Source organism: Cyrtonyx montezumae, unplaced genomic scaffold, assembly GCF_038088225.1.
Source record: "Cyrtonyx montezumae isolate F1298 unplaced genomic scaffold, pur_monq_1.0 scaffold_13, whole genome shotgun sequence".
NCBI classification, from domain to species: domain Eukaryota; kingdom Metazoa; phylum Chordata; class Aves; order Galliformes; family Odontophoridae; genus Cyrtonyx; species Cyrtonyx montezumae.
The window spans coordinates 24,524,559-24,542,451 of record NW_027071859.1 but is presented as its reverse complement, the minus strand read 5'-3'; the positions used below and the strand labels follow the sequence as shown (position 1 = coordinate 24,542,451).

Below are 17,893 nucleotides of genomic sequence, written 5' to 3'. Positions count from 1 at the left end.
TAATGTGCATTTGTCAGTTCACTACTTCAACAGTGTTCCAGAAAACAGTGCTCCTGGTCATGACACATCAGGGCTGCTTTCTATGGTGCATCACTCAAATGGCTTTCTGGGAAAAGAACATTACAGCAGTTCTGTTTCAACTAACCTTTTTGTGTCTGTGTCTATAAATACAAGATATCTTTCTCCTATGCTTCTACCAAGCCATTTCTAATGGTGACTTGAACTAGAATGAAGTGGACATGAACAAAAAGGGAGATCTTACTCAGCAGGTAAGGGACTGATTGATTTCTGAGCAGGTAAGCTGATATAAAATACTTTTGCACCTGCTTCAAGATTTTAATCAAGCAAATACTTTGTTGTGCTTTATGCATAATGTTCTCCATATTAATGTGTTATGTATGGTTTAATTCTGCAGCAGACACAGATCAAAGAAATTCTTGTTTAAACTCAAACAACCATTTGCCTTAGAAAACAATTCTAGCTCATTTTATCTTCCCATGTCTTTAATTTAAAAGATTATCAAAAGTAGCAGAAATAGTGATCTAAAATCTGATTCTATTTATATTTGTGGAAAACCAGACGGGCTTCATTAATATGAATGGAACCAGTACTGTTTGTTGATCAGAGTCTGACTAAAATTAGAAAGTAACACTTTTGAGTCATTTTACTGAGCTGAGTGAAATTGGAACAGTTTAATTTTCATATAAGCACATTTTAAAGTTGATTCTTGTCCAGGCATTATTGAAAATGTTTTTTGTAAAGTTAAAAAAAATTACAGAATACCTCTTATTTTGGGTAGAGTCCAAGAGATCTCTTTCTGAAAAACATGAAATAAAAATATTTTATTAAAAATTCTGAGAAAGATATAACATAGCTTAGAAGTAGTGGCACAGACAGACTTCCTGAGGCTACTAGAAATTTTTATCAAGATGAACAAATGGATATATTATATGCCAGAGATACACCTGCTCTGAGTCACTGGCTGCTTCCTAGGCAATCTTTGTATATGAACTGAGTCACAGAAATTAGACATAAAAGTCTTGTAGACCATTAAGTCTATTTCCTTGCAAATGTCTTCTAGATTGAGAATCGGTCATGTGTTAAATGGATCCTGTTATTACATCTCATTTACAGTGCTGCAAGTTGGAGATGGCACTGCCCAGGTTCTTTTCTGGTCCAAAATGAAGGCAGGATTAGCTTCATTTTGAGATTCTGTCTTACTTCAGGGAATTTTTTTATGCAGTGCAGGTGGCATAGTCCAAGAAAGTACTTTTACATAATTTTGCCACAAGGACTATGCTACATTCAGGCAGTGAGAATCAATGACCTTGAGAAATAAAACTACTACTAATTGCATGTGTAGTATGAAGACTTTATATAGGAATAGCAGACAAAGGCAGAAGTCAGATGAGAAAATAAGTGAGCAAAACTCATTCCATTCATTTTCCCATGAAGGACATTAATAATCCCGACTGTATTTACAAGTTTCAAAGCAGGAAGGAGATTTTGCCTCTACTACTAACATTACTGTCATCTTCCTGTGACCTATGGCAAGACTGTGCTTCACAGCTTCTCTAAGTGCAAAACAATCACATGTACCTAATATTTATGCACTTGCAGGTCCTTCACTGGAGGTTTCTGTAGTAGTAAATCACTCTCTGAGAACCACTTCATCAAACAAGGTCACCGAGAGAGAAATTAGTTACAGCAATATCTTGACAACACGCTGCAATCTTCACATCTCTAGCTTACAAACCACCACCATCTGCATGTAGTAGCACACACCACTTTATCACTACAAGCCAAAACCCAGAATCCATCTGTGTGCCTAGAGTAAGTCCCTGGAAATGTCTGAGTTGTTCTCTCTGGCTCTGTCCAACTCCATAGGCCAGATTTCCTACTGATATAAATCTGAGTAGCTCCAGCAACTCTGGCAAAGCTGTAGTAATTCCCAGCAGTAGAAAATTAGTTCCAGCCACCTCTGTACCTTCACTGCTTCATTGCTGGGGTAGGCAGATGGGCAACCCTTTCCATTTGCCAGGGGAGGAGACAGAGAAAAAACTTCAATATGGGCATACTTGCTTTATACACCCTATTGCATAAGGCCTTGAGGAATCCCTCTTTTCAAGACTTGACTTTTAGATTCTGAGATTTGCTACCACATAAAAACACTACTTAAACTTGACCATGCCAAGCAGAAGAAGCTGTCAAGGGTAACCTGGTAACAGCCCGAGTGGTTCAGAGAAAATTCCTCAGCATTTACGACTGAACTGAGATATAAAAATTGGTTTCGTTTTGAAGGAAATCTGGAAAAATATTCTAACAACGTGAATAAGGCAGTTGCTGACATCATTTGAACAGGACATTATGATTTTTTAAGATTGGAAATTAATCTGGAAGCAGCTCATTTCACTTTCTCAACCCTGATTTTTGTGATAGCAAAACAAACTCAAATCCGAGAGAAGCAGTTCAAATAAGAATACATTCAAATGACATGCTTTTCTCACTTTTGCTTTTAGCATATATATATATCTTTTGTTTTCCACATTTTTCTAAATCTTAGTCATACCACATTTTGATGTCTTGACGGTCTTTGCAAAATGAATCTTTTATTCTTAAAAAATATTCATCAACAACTGAGTAAGATCATCACAATTTGACCTCTTAACGCTTATTAAATAATGGCTACATTTTTTAATAACCTGAAAGAAAACTGAAAACAAAGACATGATTAATACTGAGTGGCTGCATCACTTCTTTTGATAGCCAGTAACAAGAACATTGCTTATCTTCTTGATTACACACACACACACACACACATATGTATATATGTATATGTACGTATATATACATAAGGTGCTGCTAGAGTTGCACTGATCCCTCTTTTGATTTCCTTGTGCATGTGTTTATCCACAGTTACACAGGGAGTCTTTTAAAACTTATTCCTTTCCTCAGTTTTTCCTTTCAAGTGCTATAGTGCAAGTTCCTTTTTCTCATTTTCCTTTCTTCCTTCGGCAATACATTGTTCAGAGAAGTTTATAAACCCCAGTAGTGTTTGCAGCCTTGTCTAAGGTCAGGAAGGAAGAAAAAGTAGGAATAAATAGAAACTTCCCTTTGCAACATCTGAATTTGTCCCACAGTACATTGCAGATATATGCTGAATCATTCATAAAATCCTTTTGAAACAAATGCTCAATAACTGTCTTGGACTTTCACCTGTTCCACTCACCAGAAGTCTCTGCACTTATTATTCCTCCCAAAGGCAACACTTTACATTTCCAAATGTTCTTGGCCTGCAGATTGGCAGGTTACAGATGAACTGCCTTTCGACAGTACTGTATTTCATGATATAGTTAATGTTCCACCTCAGAGCTTGTACAAAGCTTAGAAGGGAATGCAAACTGATTAAGATCAATTGTTTTAGATGTATGACTGTTGCATTAAGGACTTAATTTAGTAGCAAGGACTTAATTTAGTAGTTGGGTAGAGATAGTGATAGGAGGATGGTTGGACTAGATGATCTTATAGGTCCTTTCCAACCTTATGAACTTATGAACTTATTGCCACAAGATATAAAACGTATATCAGCTGTGGAAGCTTGACAACACAACAGAAGTGGCATGTAATTGGGTTAACTAGAGCTAGCTACCTCATCTGCAAAGTGCTTGAAATATCTGCTTGCCTGTACTATCCTCCATTCTCTCCACTTCCCATCTGCCACTGTGATATGGGAGCTGACCAGAAGGATACAGTCTTGTTCTGGTTATTTGGCATGGTTCCTTAATACACGCTGTAATACATGAGAGTATCCCTGTCTGCAATGTAAGGACATTGTCCTGTTGATGGTTGCAAACATCCAGACTCTCAGCACTCAGAGTGATAGAGTAGGTATCTAGTAAATGCAAGAAAAGCATAAGAGTAATTAATCCATAACAGGAAATTAAGTCTATTCCACCCTAGCCTTTCTGCCTGTTCTCGGACTTGCACTGGTCCACCTCTACCAAAACAGAAACCCTTCCAGCAGCAAATCTCCCATATCAAGGGGATCAGCACAAGTTGCAGCACTGAATCAAAAAGTCCTGATGGAAGTCAGGACTTGTGGAGTACCACTGCCTATCGAAGACAGTTCATAACAGATGCATCTTTTAGAAAATGTAAATTTAATTCGTTGTGTAATGTAGCATACACTGCAAAAATTTTGGACCTTGTACTTCTGGCAAGAATAATTAAATCACCACTTGAGTGTTCACTAACTAAGAAAGTGAATCAAATTTCGAAAGTTTCAAGGCTTTTGACTGAGCATGCCAGTAAATATTTGAAAACAAACAAGAACAGAATGATGTTGAAAAAATTGTTGGCTAAAAAATTTACATGTAGCTTTAGGATATCCTGTTACTGCTGCCATGCAGCAAAAAAAGTAAGAGCATTTGGTAATGATACTAAAAATAACTAGAACTTTTACTGTATCAGTGCCACGACTACTTCTCTTTCCTTTCTTTTCCATGAAATTAAGTCATGATCACTATCCAGCTCACTTTTTCTGTAGCACTTTCAGTATGCTACTTTACTTATTTATCCTGTCTTCTGTAAAATAAACTTTTTATAAATAATAAATTAAGGAGAAAATTCTTAGGTCCTATTTCCCAGGTGCTTCCCACACTCTACTGGACCTTTTCTGACTGTTGAAACCCACTTAAACTGCCAGACAGAAAGGCTATGTTGTGGTTCATGCTTTGAGAATCATAGAATCCTCAGACTTGGAAGGGACCTTTAAAGGTCATCTAGTCTGATTCACCTGCAGTGAATGGACATTCACAGCTAGATCAGGTTACCCAGTCCAGCCTGGCCTTGAATGTCTGCAGGGACGGCACCCTGTATTGAGTATCTTAATTAAAATGTAGATTATTGTAGATACACTGTCTTCTGTATAAATATAAAATATTTTTTCATTAAAGGTGAAATTAACAATGTTGTTTAGAGCAATAATATCCTATGATAAAAATGCAGGACTGTATCAGCTTCGGTAGAGAAAATAAACACTCTGCATAGTACTATAGGTACATTTGTTATTAGAATTCTGTTAAAAATAAACATTTCCATTAACATGTTTACAAGTAGTCAGTCCTTATGCTGCTCTTCTCTATTCAGAAAGAATTTGTTTCAGTAAAGATGTGGGCCTGATATCTTGTATTCATGAAAGCATTTAACTGTAAGGGCAGACTTCTGATGTTTTGCATTTGTTACGTGAACTACTCTTTGTTTGACTCAAGATGTAAGAGGCATACGAAAAGATATATTAATCTTCAGTCATTATGTTGAACTTTTTTTCTAAGATCTGTGAGAGGAACAACTGGTGAGATCTGAATCTGCCATTCAAATTGTAAATAGTTATCTTAAAGCAGAGAACAAAGGAATGCATTACAGGGCAGAAATGCAGATATTGTGGTTATGTGGTTTCAAGTTATTCAAAGAAAACAAATGACTTCTGAAGACTTCATCAGTGAAAATCTTAATGATGGCAGCCTCTGCCACATAAATATTCACTAATTAATTTCGAATACAACCTTTCCATTATAGTTTTCAAAGCATATCACCTTTCAGAAAATTATATATCTTGAAATTGAATTAGATGCCTCTTTCATTTTAAAATGATTTTGTTTTATCCATTTGGCAGTTGGTATTTCCCCAGCTTCACGCATCATCTTGTTTAACTAATAGAGATGTTAAAATGCTCAGATATAAGCAGCTCTTGTCTGCTTCGTTATTCAGGAATGTTCATTGATTACATTTAAGTTTTATAATGTCCTTATGAGAGAGCTGGCTGTTATCTGCTTCCTGCACCAGCAGGAATACCCTGGTGAGCTCTAAAAGAAGTCTTAAAAAAAAAAAAACAACACATTGCAGAGAATCAGAGGAAGAGGGAGAGAGGAAGGTAATATTTCTGCAAGCTCCATTTTAAGAAACAAGTTTTTTGCCTTTTTGACTGGGATAATGATGGAAAATAGCATTATGTGTAAAGAATAACACAGAAAAATGGAGATATTGATGATTATAATGGAAGCCACTGTTTCCTTCCATGTACATCTCAGATGCTGCTGCCTTTCCTTCTAAATGTTTTTGTCTACCTCCAGGGAGGTCAATTGCCTTGCCCATACTGTCATTCTGCTTTTGTGCAGATCAATTATTTTTTCTGGAAATTCAGAAATCAGTGTGTGTGCAGATTACTCCTTTGTGGAAAAAGCAAAGAATAGTCTGATACAGAAGATACCTCTTTGTCTCTCAGTGATTTTACAGCTATCAGTTCCAGCCTGACCCAAGCAAGCTAAGGGCTGTAGGTAATGTTGCCGTTTTACATACATGCTTCAGAATGTATTCATGACAATTTGTTACCAAATATGGCATGATTCCTGTGTTGGTTAAACAGTACTACAGAGCCACCATTGTGATGTCGTATGATGGAGAATTTGATCCCTACCGTGATATTTTGTGAAATAATTAATCACTCATGACATTAAAATCTTTGCTATTTCTTATTCTCTGTCCTTTCTTCTTTTTCCTGTCATCATCAGATTAATCACACTAATGGAGAGATGATTCAGACACATACTGATATTCATTGGGATAATAAAAACATATTATTTTCTCGACTTCCTCTTTGCACCATCTCTATTTTTTTTACATCTATTTTAAAATCTGCTCCCAGCACTGCATCACATAAATGGCAAAAATAAAAGTAAATATAATCTCTTATTTCTTTCCTGCTTATACATATGAACATGGATTTGTCCATTAGACTACTGCCCAGGGAGTTTGGTTATTTAGCCAAATTAGATTGTGAAATTCATTTAAAAACTATTTATTTTAAGGTTTACCTTCCCATACTTACAAGGATTGGTGGTGTTCTGTATTTTAGGGTAATACATTTCCTCTATTAAAACAAACAAACAAACAACCTATTTTAATATAAATAAGAATAAACCTTAGCGTGGTTACTACAGATACATATTTCTCAATTTAAAGAACACATTTGCTTGACAAATGATGTCACACTGTATAATATTTTAATCTACTAATTTAAATCTATTAAATCTGCCTGAAAGTTAAATTATAAAGGTACTTTCACCACCTTTGTTCTAAACCTTAAAAAAAAAGGAATTAAGTAAGAAAATCATATCCAAATGACCTAATCTGAGTGTAAAGTATCCAAAAAGATCTCTATTAAAAAGAAGTCCTGTAAGTGCTAGAAGGTAAATGCAGCTGGTGATAGTACTCCCTTTCTCTGTTCTGTTTTACTAATGCATATTATTTGGCTGTATATTTTATTGCTGGTTACAGAACACATCTGGAATAGACAATGATGAAGTTGATGGCAACAGTATATGTAGTTTCAGAAAGAAAAAGGGAATCAAAGGTACCACAAAGCATGCTCCTCAATTAGAAAAAGAGAAGATTGAGCCGTCTCTCACCTCAAAAATCCCAGATCCTCATCATCTTCAAGAAACCATAGTTAGTTCAGAACCACCATTACATCATTCTCATCAAAACTTGACTATTTTTCCTGTGGTAGAAAACCACAGAGGGGACGGTGGCAGTTCCCATTTTGTCAGTAACGTGAAAGAAGACATGTCTGGGGAAACACATGACATCCCAGAAAATGCTAACAGTGGGAAAAAAGCAATAGAAAAAACACAGGAGGGGACAGAAACATCAGGTAAAGCAAAGCTGTCTCTGGGTATACAGTCTACGTGCAACACAGGGAAAGTTGAGCGCACAGAGGCAGTGTGTGAAGAAGAGGACAGACAGAAAACAGAGCATAAACAAGAACTATGGGGCAGGATGGACGAAGAAAACAGTGAGTTTCATATGACAAAGATGGGTTTCCTGGAGAGCACTGCAACCACGCAAGGGAGTGATGCTGCAGAATCTTTCATACCTGGCATTTCTAAACAAAGTCTGAAAGAGCTGAAAGATCTGACTGAAGGTCCTCTGCCTGCCCGTGGGCCTAATTACAGAGGCAGGTCAAGTGGCACTTTTTGTCAACAAAACTTGAAGCCTGTGGAGAAAAAAGCTGAAAAACAATGCAGGACCTCAGAGACGCTAAGTATCCATTTTGGAAAAGAGAATCAAAAGTACCACAGTTTTCACGGGGATGGAGCAGGGCATCAGAGTAAACCTCTGCTGGTCCTCAGCACTGGGGGATCTGATCAGCCGCAGCCAGAAGGAGGCGAGGTGGATCAGCCTATCCTGAAACAACCAGAAACTTCCATGAGTGCTGAAAGCTCTGCTCCTGAGATTCATTTTGACTCTTCTGCAGGCAATGCTGGTAAGGATATCTAACCATCACTGCTGTACCATTACAGAAAATGTTTCTATTGTTTTCTGAGGTTTTGTGGTATTGCAAAGTTTAGTCAGAATTAGTGCACAAGAAAATCAACATCTATGCTTCCTTTTTTTTTATTTTTAATTTTTAAATAAGACTTTTACAAAGCCAAACTGCCTGCCAAAGACTGCAGTGCACAAGTGTTTTTTTTTGTTAACTAAAACTGAGATATTTCCTCATTTAAACTGAGCACAGGCAACATTTCAAAAAGGTTTGCTAGGCAGTGGAGAGCTCTGAAGTCACTTGGCCTTCTTAAAATGTCTTTTTTGTTAACATTTATGGCAGAGGAAATTGCTCCTATGTACAGATGGTGTTTTCAGTTATTAGCCCTATTAGAGGACTGGAATGCAAAATATCTAATATGAAGAAAAGAAAATGACACAGAGCTTCCTTTTATCTTCATGCTGTTCAATAAGTTCATTTTGGAAGTGTTTATAGAATAAATTAAGTGTTACTAATAGGATGTGGTTTCTTTGAATAGTAAAAACTAAACTTCTAGACTTGCTGGGTCAACAAATTGAAAGCTACTATTAGCTATAATAATGTGATGAACTTGAGCAATTAGTTGGCTTGTATCTATTCCAGGAAGGGCAATAAAACTCACAAAAATTTGCCAGCTGAACACAGATATCAGGTTAATAAATTTCTGGGAGTGTCAGGCTCAGATAATATCATAAGCTTTTCAGGGTAGTTATGATGCTCTCTGATTTATTTAAGTGATACAAGATATATGAATATTTTATCTTCATTAACATTTTGTCAATGATTAGCTATATATCAGAATGCAAGACAATATTAAGTTATCCCGCTCTCTTGATCGACTTTCAGATGATGGAAGCATGGCTAATCTGTAAAGAGTCTGAATGTATACCAAATTTTGTTTGCTACAGAAAGATATTTTATTTGACATATTGTGTTAACAAGTTTGAAGAAATTCAGGCAAGATATCCATGAATGGTTGTACATCATAACTAATTCAGGGAACTGAATGAGAAATTAACAGGTCTGAAAAAATACTTTGTGCTCAAACCTCTCTCTCAGTATACACAGGTCAGGGGATTATTTATTAGCTTACTTTGAATGCTGTCCTTAAAAGGTTGTTTTTTTTGTTTTTATTACACTGAAAGGCTAGTGAAATTCACTGTCAAATTTAGATTACCACTCTTCTGATTTGCTGACTTCAAAGCCAGTAAATACATTTTAAAACACAGGAATAACTATTCTTCATTATGATACCATTTAAAAAAGTATAAGGAATTGAAGAAATTAACTGTAGACTCCACAGGGAGATTTCATCCAGACTTTGGGCACTTAGGGTGTCTAATCCAAGCTCATTACCTTATCAGTAGAGAAAGACAGAAATTCTATCTTCAAAGAGGCATTAGAGGTTGATGAAAAATTGGCTTCTGGAGTTTGGCTTCTCTTTCCAGCCAATGGGGAAGAAGTCTACATGGTTAGCTTAGATTATTTGCCTAGCTGACTTGAAATGCTGGAAGCAACCTGGATTTAATCTTGTTCTAAGTCACTCCGTCACAACTGTAAGAAATCCATAGATGAAAACTAAGTTTGAAGGGAGATGGGGGAAAACTGTTTTTTTCTCATCTAAAACAAACTCAACAGTAAAAATTCAGGAATCTCAGAGCTTTGGATTACTTTTGGCTTTGACCTAAGAAACTGTATGATGTTGTGTACATTTTAACATTTCCTTTAGTAAATGAAAGAACAGTCTGTGTAGAAATAGTTTCTAATCTATTAGAAATGTGTTTTGAAACTAAACTTCACTGTATGTACTTAGTGGCTTATGTGAAGAGAAGAAAGCTTTAGATAATATTCTGCTACCTTGAATGAGTCTTTGGCCTAATAATTAATTAACTAGTTAATTTTGATAAGACATGGATTAAATAGTATCCTAAACATTTTAGTTACTGAAGTGCTTGAGCAAAAGTCTTGGATCTAAGCTTCTATTGGCACTGAATAGAACTAAAATGCAGCTGTTCATACGTAGCAAATTTCCAGATATCTAATCCTGATGGAAATTAGGGGCAGACTGCCTGTCTGCTGCCATCTGCACAGCACCAAAATGTTGTAGAGTACTGGTGGAAAGCTCAACCTCTACTGCCATACCACCAACATCCACCTCTGCCATTGTGAGCCAACCTAACAAAGTAGAAGGCATTGTTTTCAGAGCAATCCTCATATAATCTGTTCTGTTCTTGCAGCTCACCTAAAATGAAAAAAAACAAAACCATGCTATTCCATCATGTACATTCTTTATGCCCCTGCATTTATCTGCAGTTAGTTGTGTTGTTTTCTACATTTAATTTTCTACATTTTGAACTCGATTGTTTTGTTGAGCAAACCACCATATTTTCTGCCTTTTCCTTTCCTTTTTCTCCTTTTTCTTTTGAGCTAACCTATATACTCCTTTCTACATTATTTTTCCAGAAGTCCTAAATCCTATATCATACCAATAGCTGAAATCTCTTCTTGCTGTATGTCTCTGTATGATTATCCTTTTTATTTTTTTTTCTTTGTTCAATACAAAATAAGATTGTTCAGACAATACTTCCATCCTATCTTTGTGCCCTATTATGTCCCCTTTGGTGTAAGACTCAACTCATCTACTGGTAAGCCAGTCAAACTGTAACACTAAAAAAAAAAAGAGGTATATTCAGTCAGTTATTCATCCTCTACATGTAGTGATTTGCTTTGTAAAAGAAGTCCAGTCTGGATTTAAGAATCAATTTTAAAATGAAAATCCAAACCCTTTTTTGTGCATCTTGAGAAATTGATCTAAGTACCTGTTGGTAGAGTTTATGAATTGAAAATGAAAATGTCTCTATTTCTACAGTCCCAGGGAAACAGTTAACACTTGTGAACATAGTTCTCCCTCATGAGAATATAAGACTTTTAGACTGTGTATCTATATTGCTACATTTGCCTAACATTTATTTATTTGCTACCTTGTGTACAGTAGGTGATACTCTAGATAAGGACTGTATGAACTGAGTAAGGACAGAGTACGCAGTTTCTTTACTACTCTTATCCAGACTCTATAAATCACTAGCTGCATGGACTTAGTCTAGCACGATTTAAATTAAAATACCAATATTAATTTGAACTTCATCATCTAAATATATTCATTGCTAATTATAACAAGTCAAAGCTGAACATAACAGTTCTTCTTCAATTAATTGTTTTGGTATTCTTAACGTTGTTTATCACATACCACTTTTAGATTATTTTTTTCTATTTGTTTATGACATTTCATATAATTATGTAGTCATGCATTTATTGAAATAAAAACTTTAGTTTGAGAACATATAATTAAAAAAATTATTTAACATTGTTAGATGTTTAAATAAAGTGTATCTGTAGCTTTGCATTCTGAAGTGAATAAATCTATCATTACTATGAACATATCACATTTATGTTTCAGTTTGGAATTACTTTTCAGTTATTTATATAGCCTAGGAATACTGATTTAAATAATTATTTGAGTCACAGTTCAAGTTGTTTTTCATAAATTATGTTGAGATTTTTTTTTTCCTGAAGAAAACATTTGTTCAGAAGATGTAAGAGTAACATGCAATATTTCTTCATTATAAGAAATATTTGCAAACCTCATAGCCAAGGTTGACAGTGAAATATAACTTTGAGTAATATGAAAATGTAAAGACTTACCTGTGGCAAAACTGCAATTGAAATCCTGAATGGGACCTGCCACCTTTGCACAAGAAATTACATTTGTAGAATAAAGGCTCTAGCATTGCTTTCACAGGCAAAAACCTCAGTCTTCTTACCCTGGAGCTGAAGATACCACTCGTAATCCATAGGAAGATGTCAGGACCTTTCTGAGCTCTATCCATCTGATCAACAGACAGTTTTTTATCTGCTAATAGACTGCTCCTTAATGCACAGCTTCACAAGGAAATCAAATCTGCTAATTGACAGGAAACATTTATGTTGTAAAACAAAATGAAATGACTGAAGTAGGAATCACGTTCTCTTGCTTGGTTGAATACATAAAGTGATGCTAATTTACATATTCCCTTCTCACTAGTTGTGTCTTGTCAGCATTTGTAACTGAGTGAGTGTTACACAAAATGGAGTGGAACATCCTCATTCAATGTATATCTCTTTAAGAACACAGTGCCCCGATGCTCATAGAAGACAGACTAAAAAACTGTTTCCATAAACAACTCACAATTGAAGTAGACGTAAGGGAAAGAGAGAAGGTGACAGTTATTTTTTTCTTAGTTTTACCTATCTGATTTTTACTGTTTTTCTTTAGATTTTCATACTTATTTAAAATCTGTCTTTGCTTTCACTTGTTTATTCCTCAGGGAGCAATGTTATTACTTAAGCTCTCCTTACTTTAGTATCCTAGTAACCTCCTTGCCATCTGAAGCTGAAGGTTTGTCCAGTAGCATTCAGAACCTCCACATAGTCTACGACTGTGGAAGTTTGCTGTCTTCTGAAGGAGTGATCAGACAGCTTTGTGCTGGACTACTTACACCTTTGCACCTGGCAGTCCCAGCTGTCCCAATGGAAAGATCAAAAAGACCTGCTTGTGTCTGCTGGCTACTGCTAAAGGAATTTTACCCCATTTGGTGTGGTTTGATACTGGAGGTGAGGAGTGCTTCTCCATCTTTGATGTATCTTCTGACTTCCACTTGAAGGCTGATAACGTGTGGCTACAGTTGCTGAACTACCTTTGGTCTGAATGATTTAAAAAAATTAATCTGGTCATTTTCTCAGTTTCCATGGAAGAATGGAGGACTTTCCTCTGAGAAGGAAGAAATAAAGAAATATTTATTTTTCCTTTCTTTCTTTTTTTTTTTTTTTTTTTTTGGATACTATTCCTATGTCTCTGGTTCATTATAGATGTTATAATTCAACTGTGCATAATGCATAAATTCCTCTCAAAAGTCTGCTGCCTATGATGTAGAAGACTGCAGGCCTCTTCAGGAGGTACTGAGAAGGGTTTAGTAGATTGCCATGGTTTTATGATTTTTGTTATTGGCATTCCACATCATAACATCATGTAGTGCATTAAGAGTTAAAGAGTTAATGCTCCATCTCCATGGATCATCGATAGTTCTGGGTGTACCTGTCTCAGAAGAGAACTACATTCCCCAGAGGGCTGTGCGATGCTTTGTATTTTTATGTTTTCTGCTCAGAGGGAAAGATAAAAACTGTCTGCATGTCAAGAGACACTCTCTTTCCTTTGCAATTGACCCAGCAGTGGGTGCTTGCTGCTATCCGCCTTCAGCGTTAGCGTAAGGCCTTCGGTTTATCACTCTCTCTTGCTCATTTTATTTGATTTATTAGCATCTATTCCAATTATATGGTATTATATTGGTTATTTTGCATTCCAATATCTTATTTAGTAAATTAGCTTTCCTCCTCAGATCATTGCTCCTGTTTTGTTTCTAGGCCCATCTCTCATTTCCCTTTCCCCCTTCCTCTTTCCTGGGGCGTGGGTCTGTGGGTCCCCCGCAATTGTCACAGAACTGGGCCGAACCAGCCCTTAAAATTGTTGACATAGATATATGCTCTTTTTATCATCTTTTCCTATTCATACGCTTTTCAAAAAATTTAAAGGAATGTCGAATCTGAATTAAATCAACTTTCAGTGGGTATCCATTTGCTATTTATGCTCCTAAACTCACCCAGTAAACCAACTGAGGTATCCCTCAGAGATCCCTGGCTTCACTGCTTGATAGACCTGTATTTTCTTACTGAAAAAAGCAGTCAAGTTATAGACTATTCCAGGAAATACAGGACTTTGTATGGATTCTATGGATTCTCAGGCAAAATAATAAAAATTTTAAAAAAGCTTGTTTATTTAGAACAATGTTTTGCGATCTGTATCCTTTTCTAAGTTTTGTTTTTACATTCTGCATCAAAGTTTGCCACTGTTGTACTTTTTAGGAGAACAGCGTGTATTGCAGCATTCATTATTTTTTTTATATGAACATTCCTCTTCACTTACAGCATCCTGCGGAGAACCTGATATAAATGGCCTCGGAATTCCAAGCCTCCTTCACCTGTTCTCTCACATTGAATTTATTAAGCAACAGATGGCCAGGGACAGTGTACAGTTTGTCAGATTTGAATCAATAGACCTCCATGGTGTGTCAAGATCAAAGAACGTTCCATCTCGCTTTTTTCATGTAAGTATTTTGTTGTTTTCACTGCTCTGTCCTAAATTTATATGATATATATATATAGTGTTCCCAAAGAATTTGGACATTTGTTCATCACTGTAGTCGTCTATCCCTCTGTTTCTCAAAAATGGTAATCCAACTAAACAGGGACAGTAATTTTGCTTGTTTGCACTTCTACTGAACTCTTAATCTTTTCAAGTTCTACACAATTATAAAGATGTAGTTTTATTTAATCTCAGTAAACTGCAGTGAGAAAAGTGTAACCACTAACAGAAAGAAAATGAGTAAATTAGAATGTCTTTAGCTATTAGAAATGTTATAATAGGAGTATTTTCTGTACTGATGATTCATTCATTCATTCATTCCTTTTAAGAGAAACTGTTAAATACAGTTTTAAGTATTTCAACAATATATCTTCTTGTTAGGAAATATTTTATTGTCTCTGAGCTTTCCCCTTTTTATGTTCATTCTGTCTCCTCTGTTCTATTTCCCTTGGAAAGATAAAGGTAAAATGTAAATGTGAGCTAAGTTTCTCCTGACAGCCACATAATGGCAGCTTTCATAATCCAGTGGTTTGGCTCTAAGTTGTACAGGTGCTTGCTTGGATATGTCCTATCTACATTTCATTTACATAACTGGAAGTTTTCTTTTCAAATAGAGAAATTGGAATTATGAGTTTATCCTGTTTGCTACCTTAAAAGGTAGCGCTGAAACATAAGGATAATTTCTCACTTGAAAATGATTGTGTGCTTTTTTTTGTTTATTTGTTTGTTTTTCTCTTCACCAAAAACCAGAAAGTGAGAATTTTCGGTTTAATTTTGCACCTGAAAAATGGTGACAGAAGTATTACAGTGTTAAAAGAGAAGTAGAGAAGTGGTAGCCTGAATTTTATTATGAGTCTTTTATGGTCACTTGGCTCTTTGTAAAACAAATGCTCACAGAATGTGAAAGCCTCATAAAGTAATTATAAAATAAAGTTTGAGTTTCAAAGTTTGAACATGATTGATAATTCCATAATCATACAGAAAAAAAAAAAAGAAAAAAGAATACTAAGTGTTCAACATTTCCTACAGTTCTTTATGGGAATTTAAAAAACAATCATCATAATATTTGATGCCTGAATTTCCATACCAATCTTGTATAAGATTGAACTGCTTCATAGTGACACAGTATTTTGCTGATATTTTCCACTTTAATAATTGCTGTGCTTTTATGAAAAATATTACTGTTCTTGCTACAAATCAGAGTTTAAATTTTACTTACATAGAAATTCTATTCAGTTATTTTCTCCTTCAGTAATTCGCCATTCTGCTCTGTGTTTAGGAAAAAGCAATTCATGGTGTTGCCATGCCCAGAAGCTATCTTGAACTTACCCTGAATCCTAAGGATAATGAAATAGATTATATAAATGCAACCAATTTTAATTGTGACATAATCCTGAACCCTGATTTGTCAACGTTTCGAATTCTGCCCTGGACTGAGCAGACTGCTAGAGTGATATGTGATTCCTTCACTGTACTGGGCAGCCCTCTAATGACCTCGCCTAGGCACATTGCCAAGAAGCAGCTGAGTGAACTTCAGGACAATGGCTTTTCTCTACACTCTGCCTTCGCTTATGAATTTTGTATTTATGGCATTACTGAGGTTGTAAATTCAAAGACAATATCCTTTCCTGCAGCAACGATACTAAATAACCATGACCAGACATTCATTCAGGAGCTCATTGAAGGAATGTATTGTACTGGGGCCAACATTGAAAGCTTTTCTTCTTCTAGTGGGCCTGGACAAATGGAGATCACTTTTCATCCAGCATTTGGCATAGATGCTGCTGACAGTGCCTTTACATTTCGAACAGGCATTAAAGAGGTGGCTAAGAAGTATAGCTACATAGCTAGCTTTTTCTCAGAATCAGGGTTCTACAATTCAGGGGCTCTCTCACATAGCCTGTGGGATCTGAACGGCCAGAAGAATTTGTTTTCTGCTGGTTATGGAGCTGAGGAGCTCACAGATATTGGAAAAAATTGGCTTTCTGGTCTCTTGGCACACTCAGCAGCCATCAGCTGTTTGATGGCTCCTACCACTAGCTGCCGTAAACCTTATTCCAAATACAGTAAAGAATCGAAAGAGACTGTAAGTGCAAAATGGGCATATAATGATAACAGCTGTGCCTTCAATGTCAAATGTCATGGCGGAAAAGGCACTCAAATAGAGAATAAACTAAGTTCTGCTACAGCAAACCCCTACTTGGTACTTGCTGCTACTATTGCTGCAGGTCTGGATGGAGTAAAGAGGCGACTTAGGTATGACATGTCCCAGGAAGAAAACCACATATCTGATCTGAAACCTTCATCCGTCCCTCTGAAGCTAGAAGATGCTCTTGTGGCACTTGAGAAAGATTCATGCATTAAGGAAGCATTAGGTGAAACTTTCATTAGTTATTTCATTGCCATGAAACATTATGAGTTAGAAACTGAAGAAATGGATAGTGAAAGGAACAAATGCCTGGGGTATTTCATTTAGAGAGAGTAGTCTTCTGTACTGATGCCGTATAAATGGATATATTGTAGACAAATATCTTGAAATTAGTAAATATACTTTAAAATGTTTTAATGCTTTATTTATTTACTGTATTTCCTTCTTTGTATAGTAACTGGTAGTTGCATTTTATAGTCTGTACTTTCTGCAAAGTGGAAAACTGATATTCATGAAAAAATATTAACAGGTTTTTAGAGTACTAGTTTTTCATTTTAAGTGAACAGGATTGCTGATAAAAAGAAGAAATGAGAAGGTGAAATGGAAAAGAGCTTCTGTTTTGCTGCACGAAAAGCTCTTCAGGGGCTCTGTGAACATGTATTTATTTACTGAGTCCTATCTTCTATTTCTGTTTGTTTCTTGGATCTTGGCAGAATACATCCATAAAAATACTTTCTTTGCTCATAATGTTTTCTTACCTTTCTCCTTGTTTAGTCCTAACAGGCACACAGGTTAATAGCTATTCCTTTTTCTTCATCTGGCGAGATTGTTAAAGACCATCACTGCATGTATTTTACGTATTAAAGTGATAAGATTTTTACGTAATAGCACACACACTGGATATAAAAAGCTGTACCAGAAATGGCTATGGACATGTATTAAACTTCTGTAGATGCAGTGATCTTAATGAGTTTATATAGAAGCTGATTCTGATGTAGAAGCACATTCACACACGGGAGTTCCCAAAATCTGATTTCTGATCTATATATATTTTTTCACACTTATTTTTCTATAAAATAAAGCAGATTAAATAAAACATAAGTGAATTCACACTTCCCAGAGAGATCCAGAAATACCATGTAAGAAT

General features: G+C 35.8%; 1 protein-coding gene across 2 annotated transcripts; it reads left to right on the top strand.

Annotated features, from left to right (window-relative positions):
- The first annotated feature begins 239 nt into the window (after positions 1-239).
- On the top strand, positions 240-17,073 carry LGSN (lengsin, lens protein with glutamine synthetase domain). 2 transcript variants are annotated; one of them, XM_065730863.1, is made up of 5 exons: positions 240-265; positions 6,177-6,240; positions 7,336-8,323; positions 14,381-14,559; positions 15,877-17,073. In XM_065730863.1, the coding sequence occupies exons 1-5, from the start codon at positions 240-242 to the stop codon at positions 17,071-17,073; spliced, it is 2,454 nt and encodes an 817-aa protein (XP_065586935.1). The 2 variants fall into 2 exon arrangements, with proteins under 2 accessions (XP_065586935.1, XP_065586936.1); XM_065730864.1 differs by lacking the exon at positions 6,177-6,240 and having other exon boundaries at positions 240-269.
- Positions 17,074-17,893: the final 820 nt, after the last annotated feature.

What these genes read in the sequence shown, in the direction of transcription:
- LGSN (XM_065730863.1), top strand. Translation starts at nt 240, where the DNA reads ATGAACAAAAAGGGAGATCTTACTCA. An exon ending in AAAAAGGGAGATCTTACTCA is followed by an intron (nt 266 to 6,176) that starts GCAGGTAAGGGA and finishes GCTTTTGTGCAG; the next exon opens with ATCAATTATTTTTTCTGGAA. An exon ending in ATTACTCCTTTGTGGAAAAA is followed by an intron (nt 6,241 to 7,335) that starts GCAAAGAATAGT and finishes TGCTGGTTACAG; the next exon opens with AACACATCTGGAATAGACAA.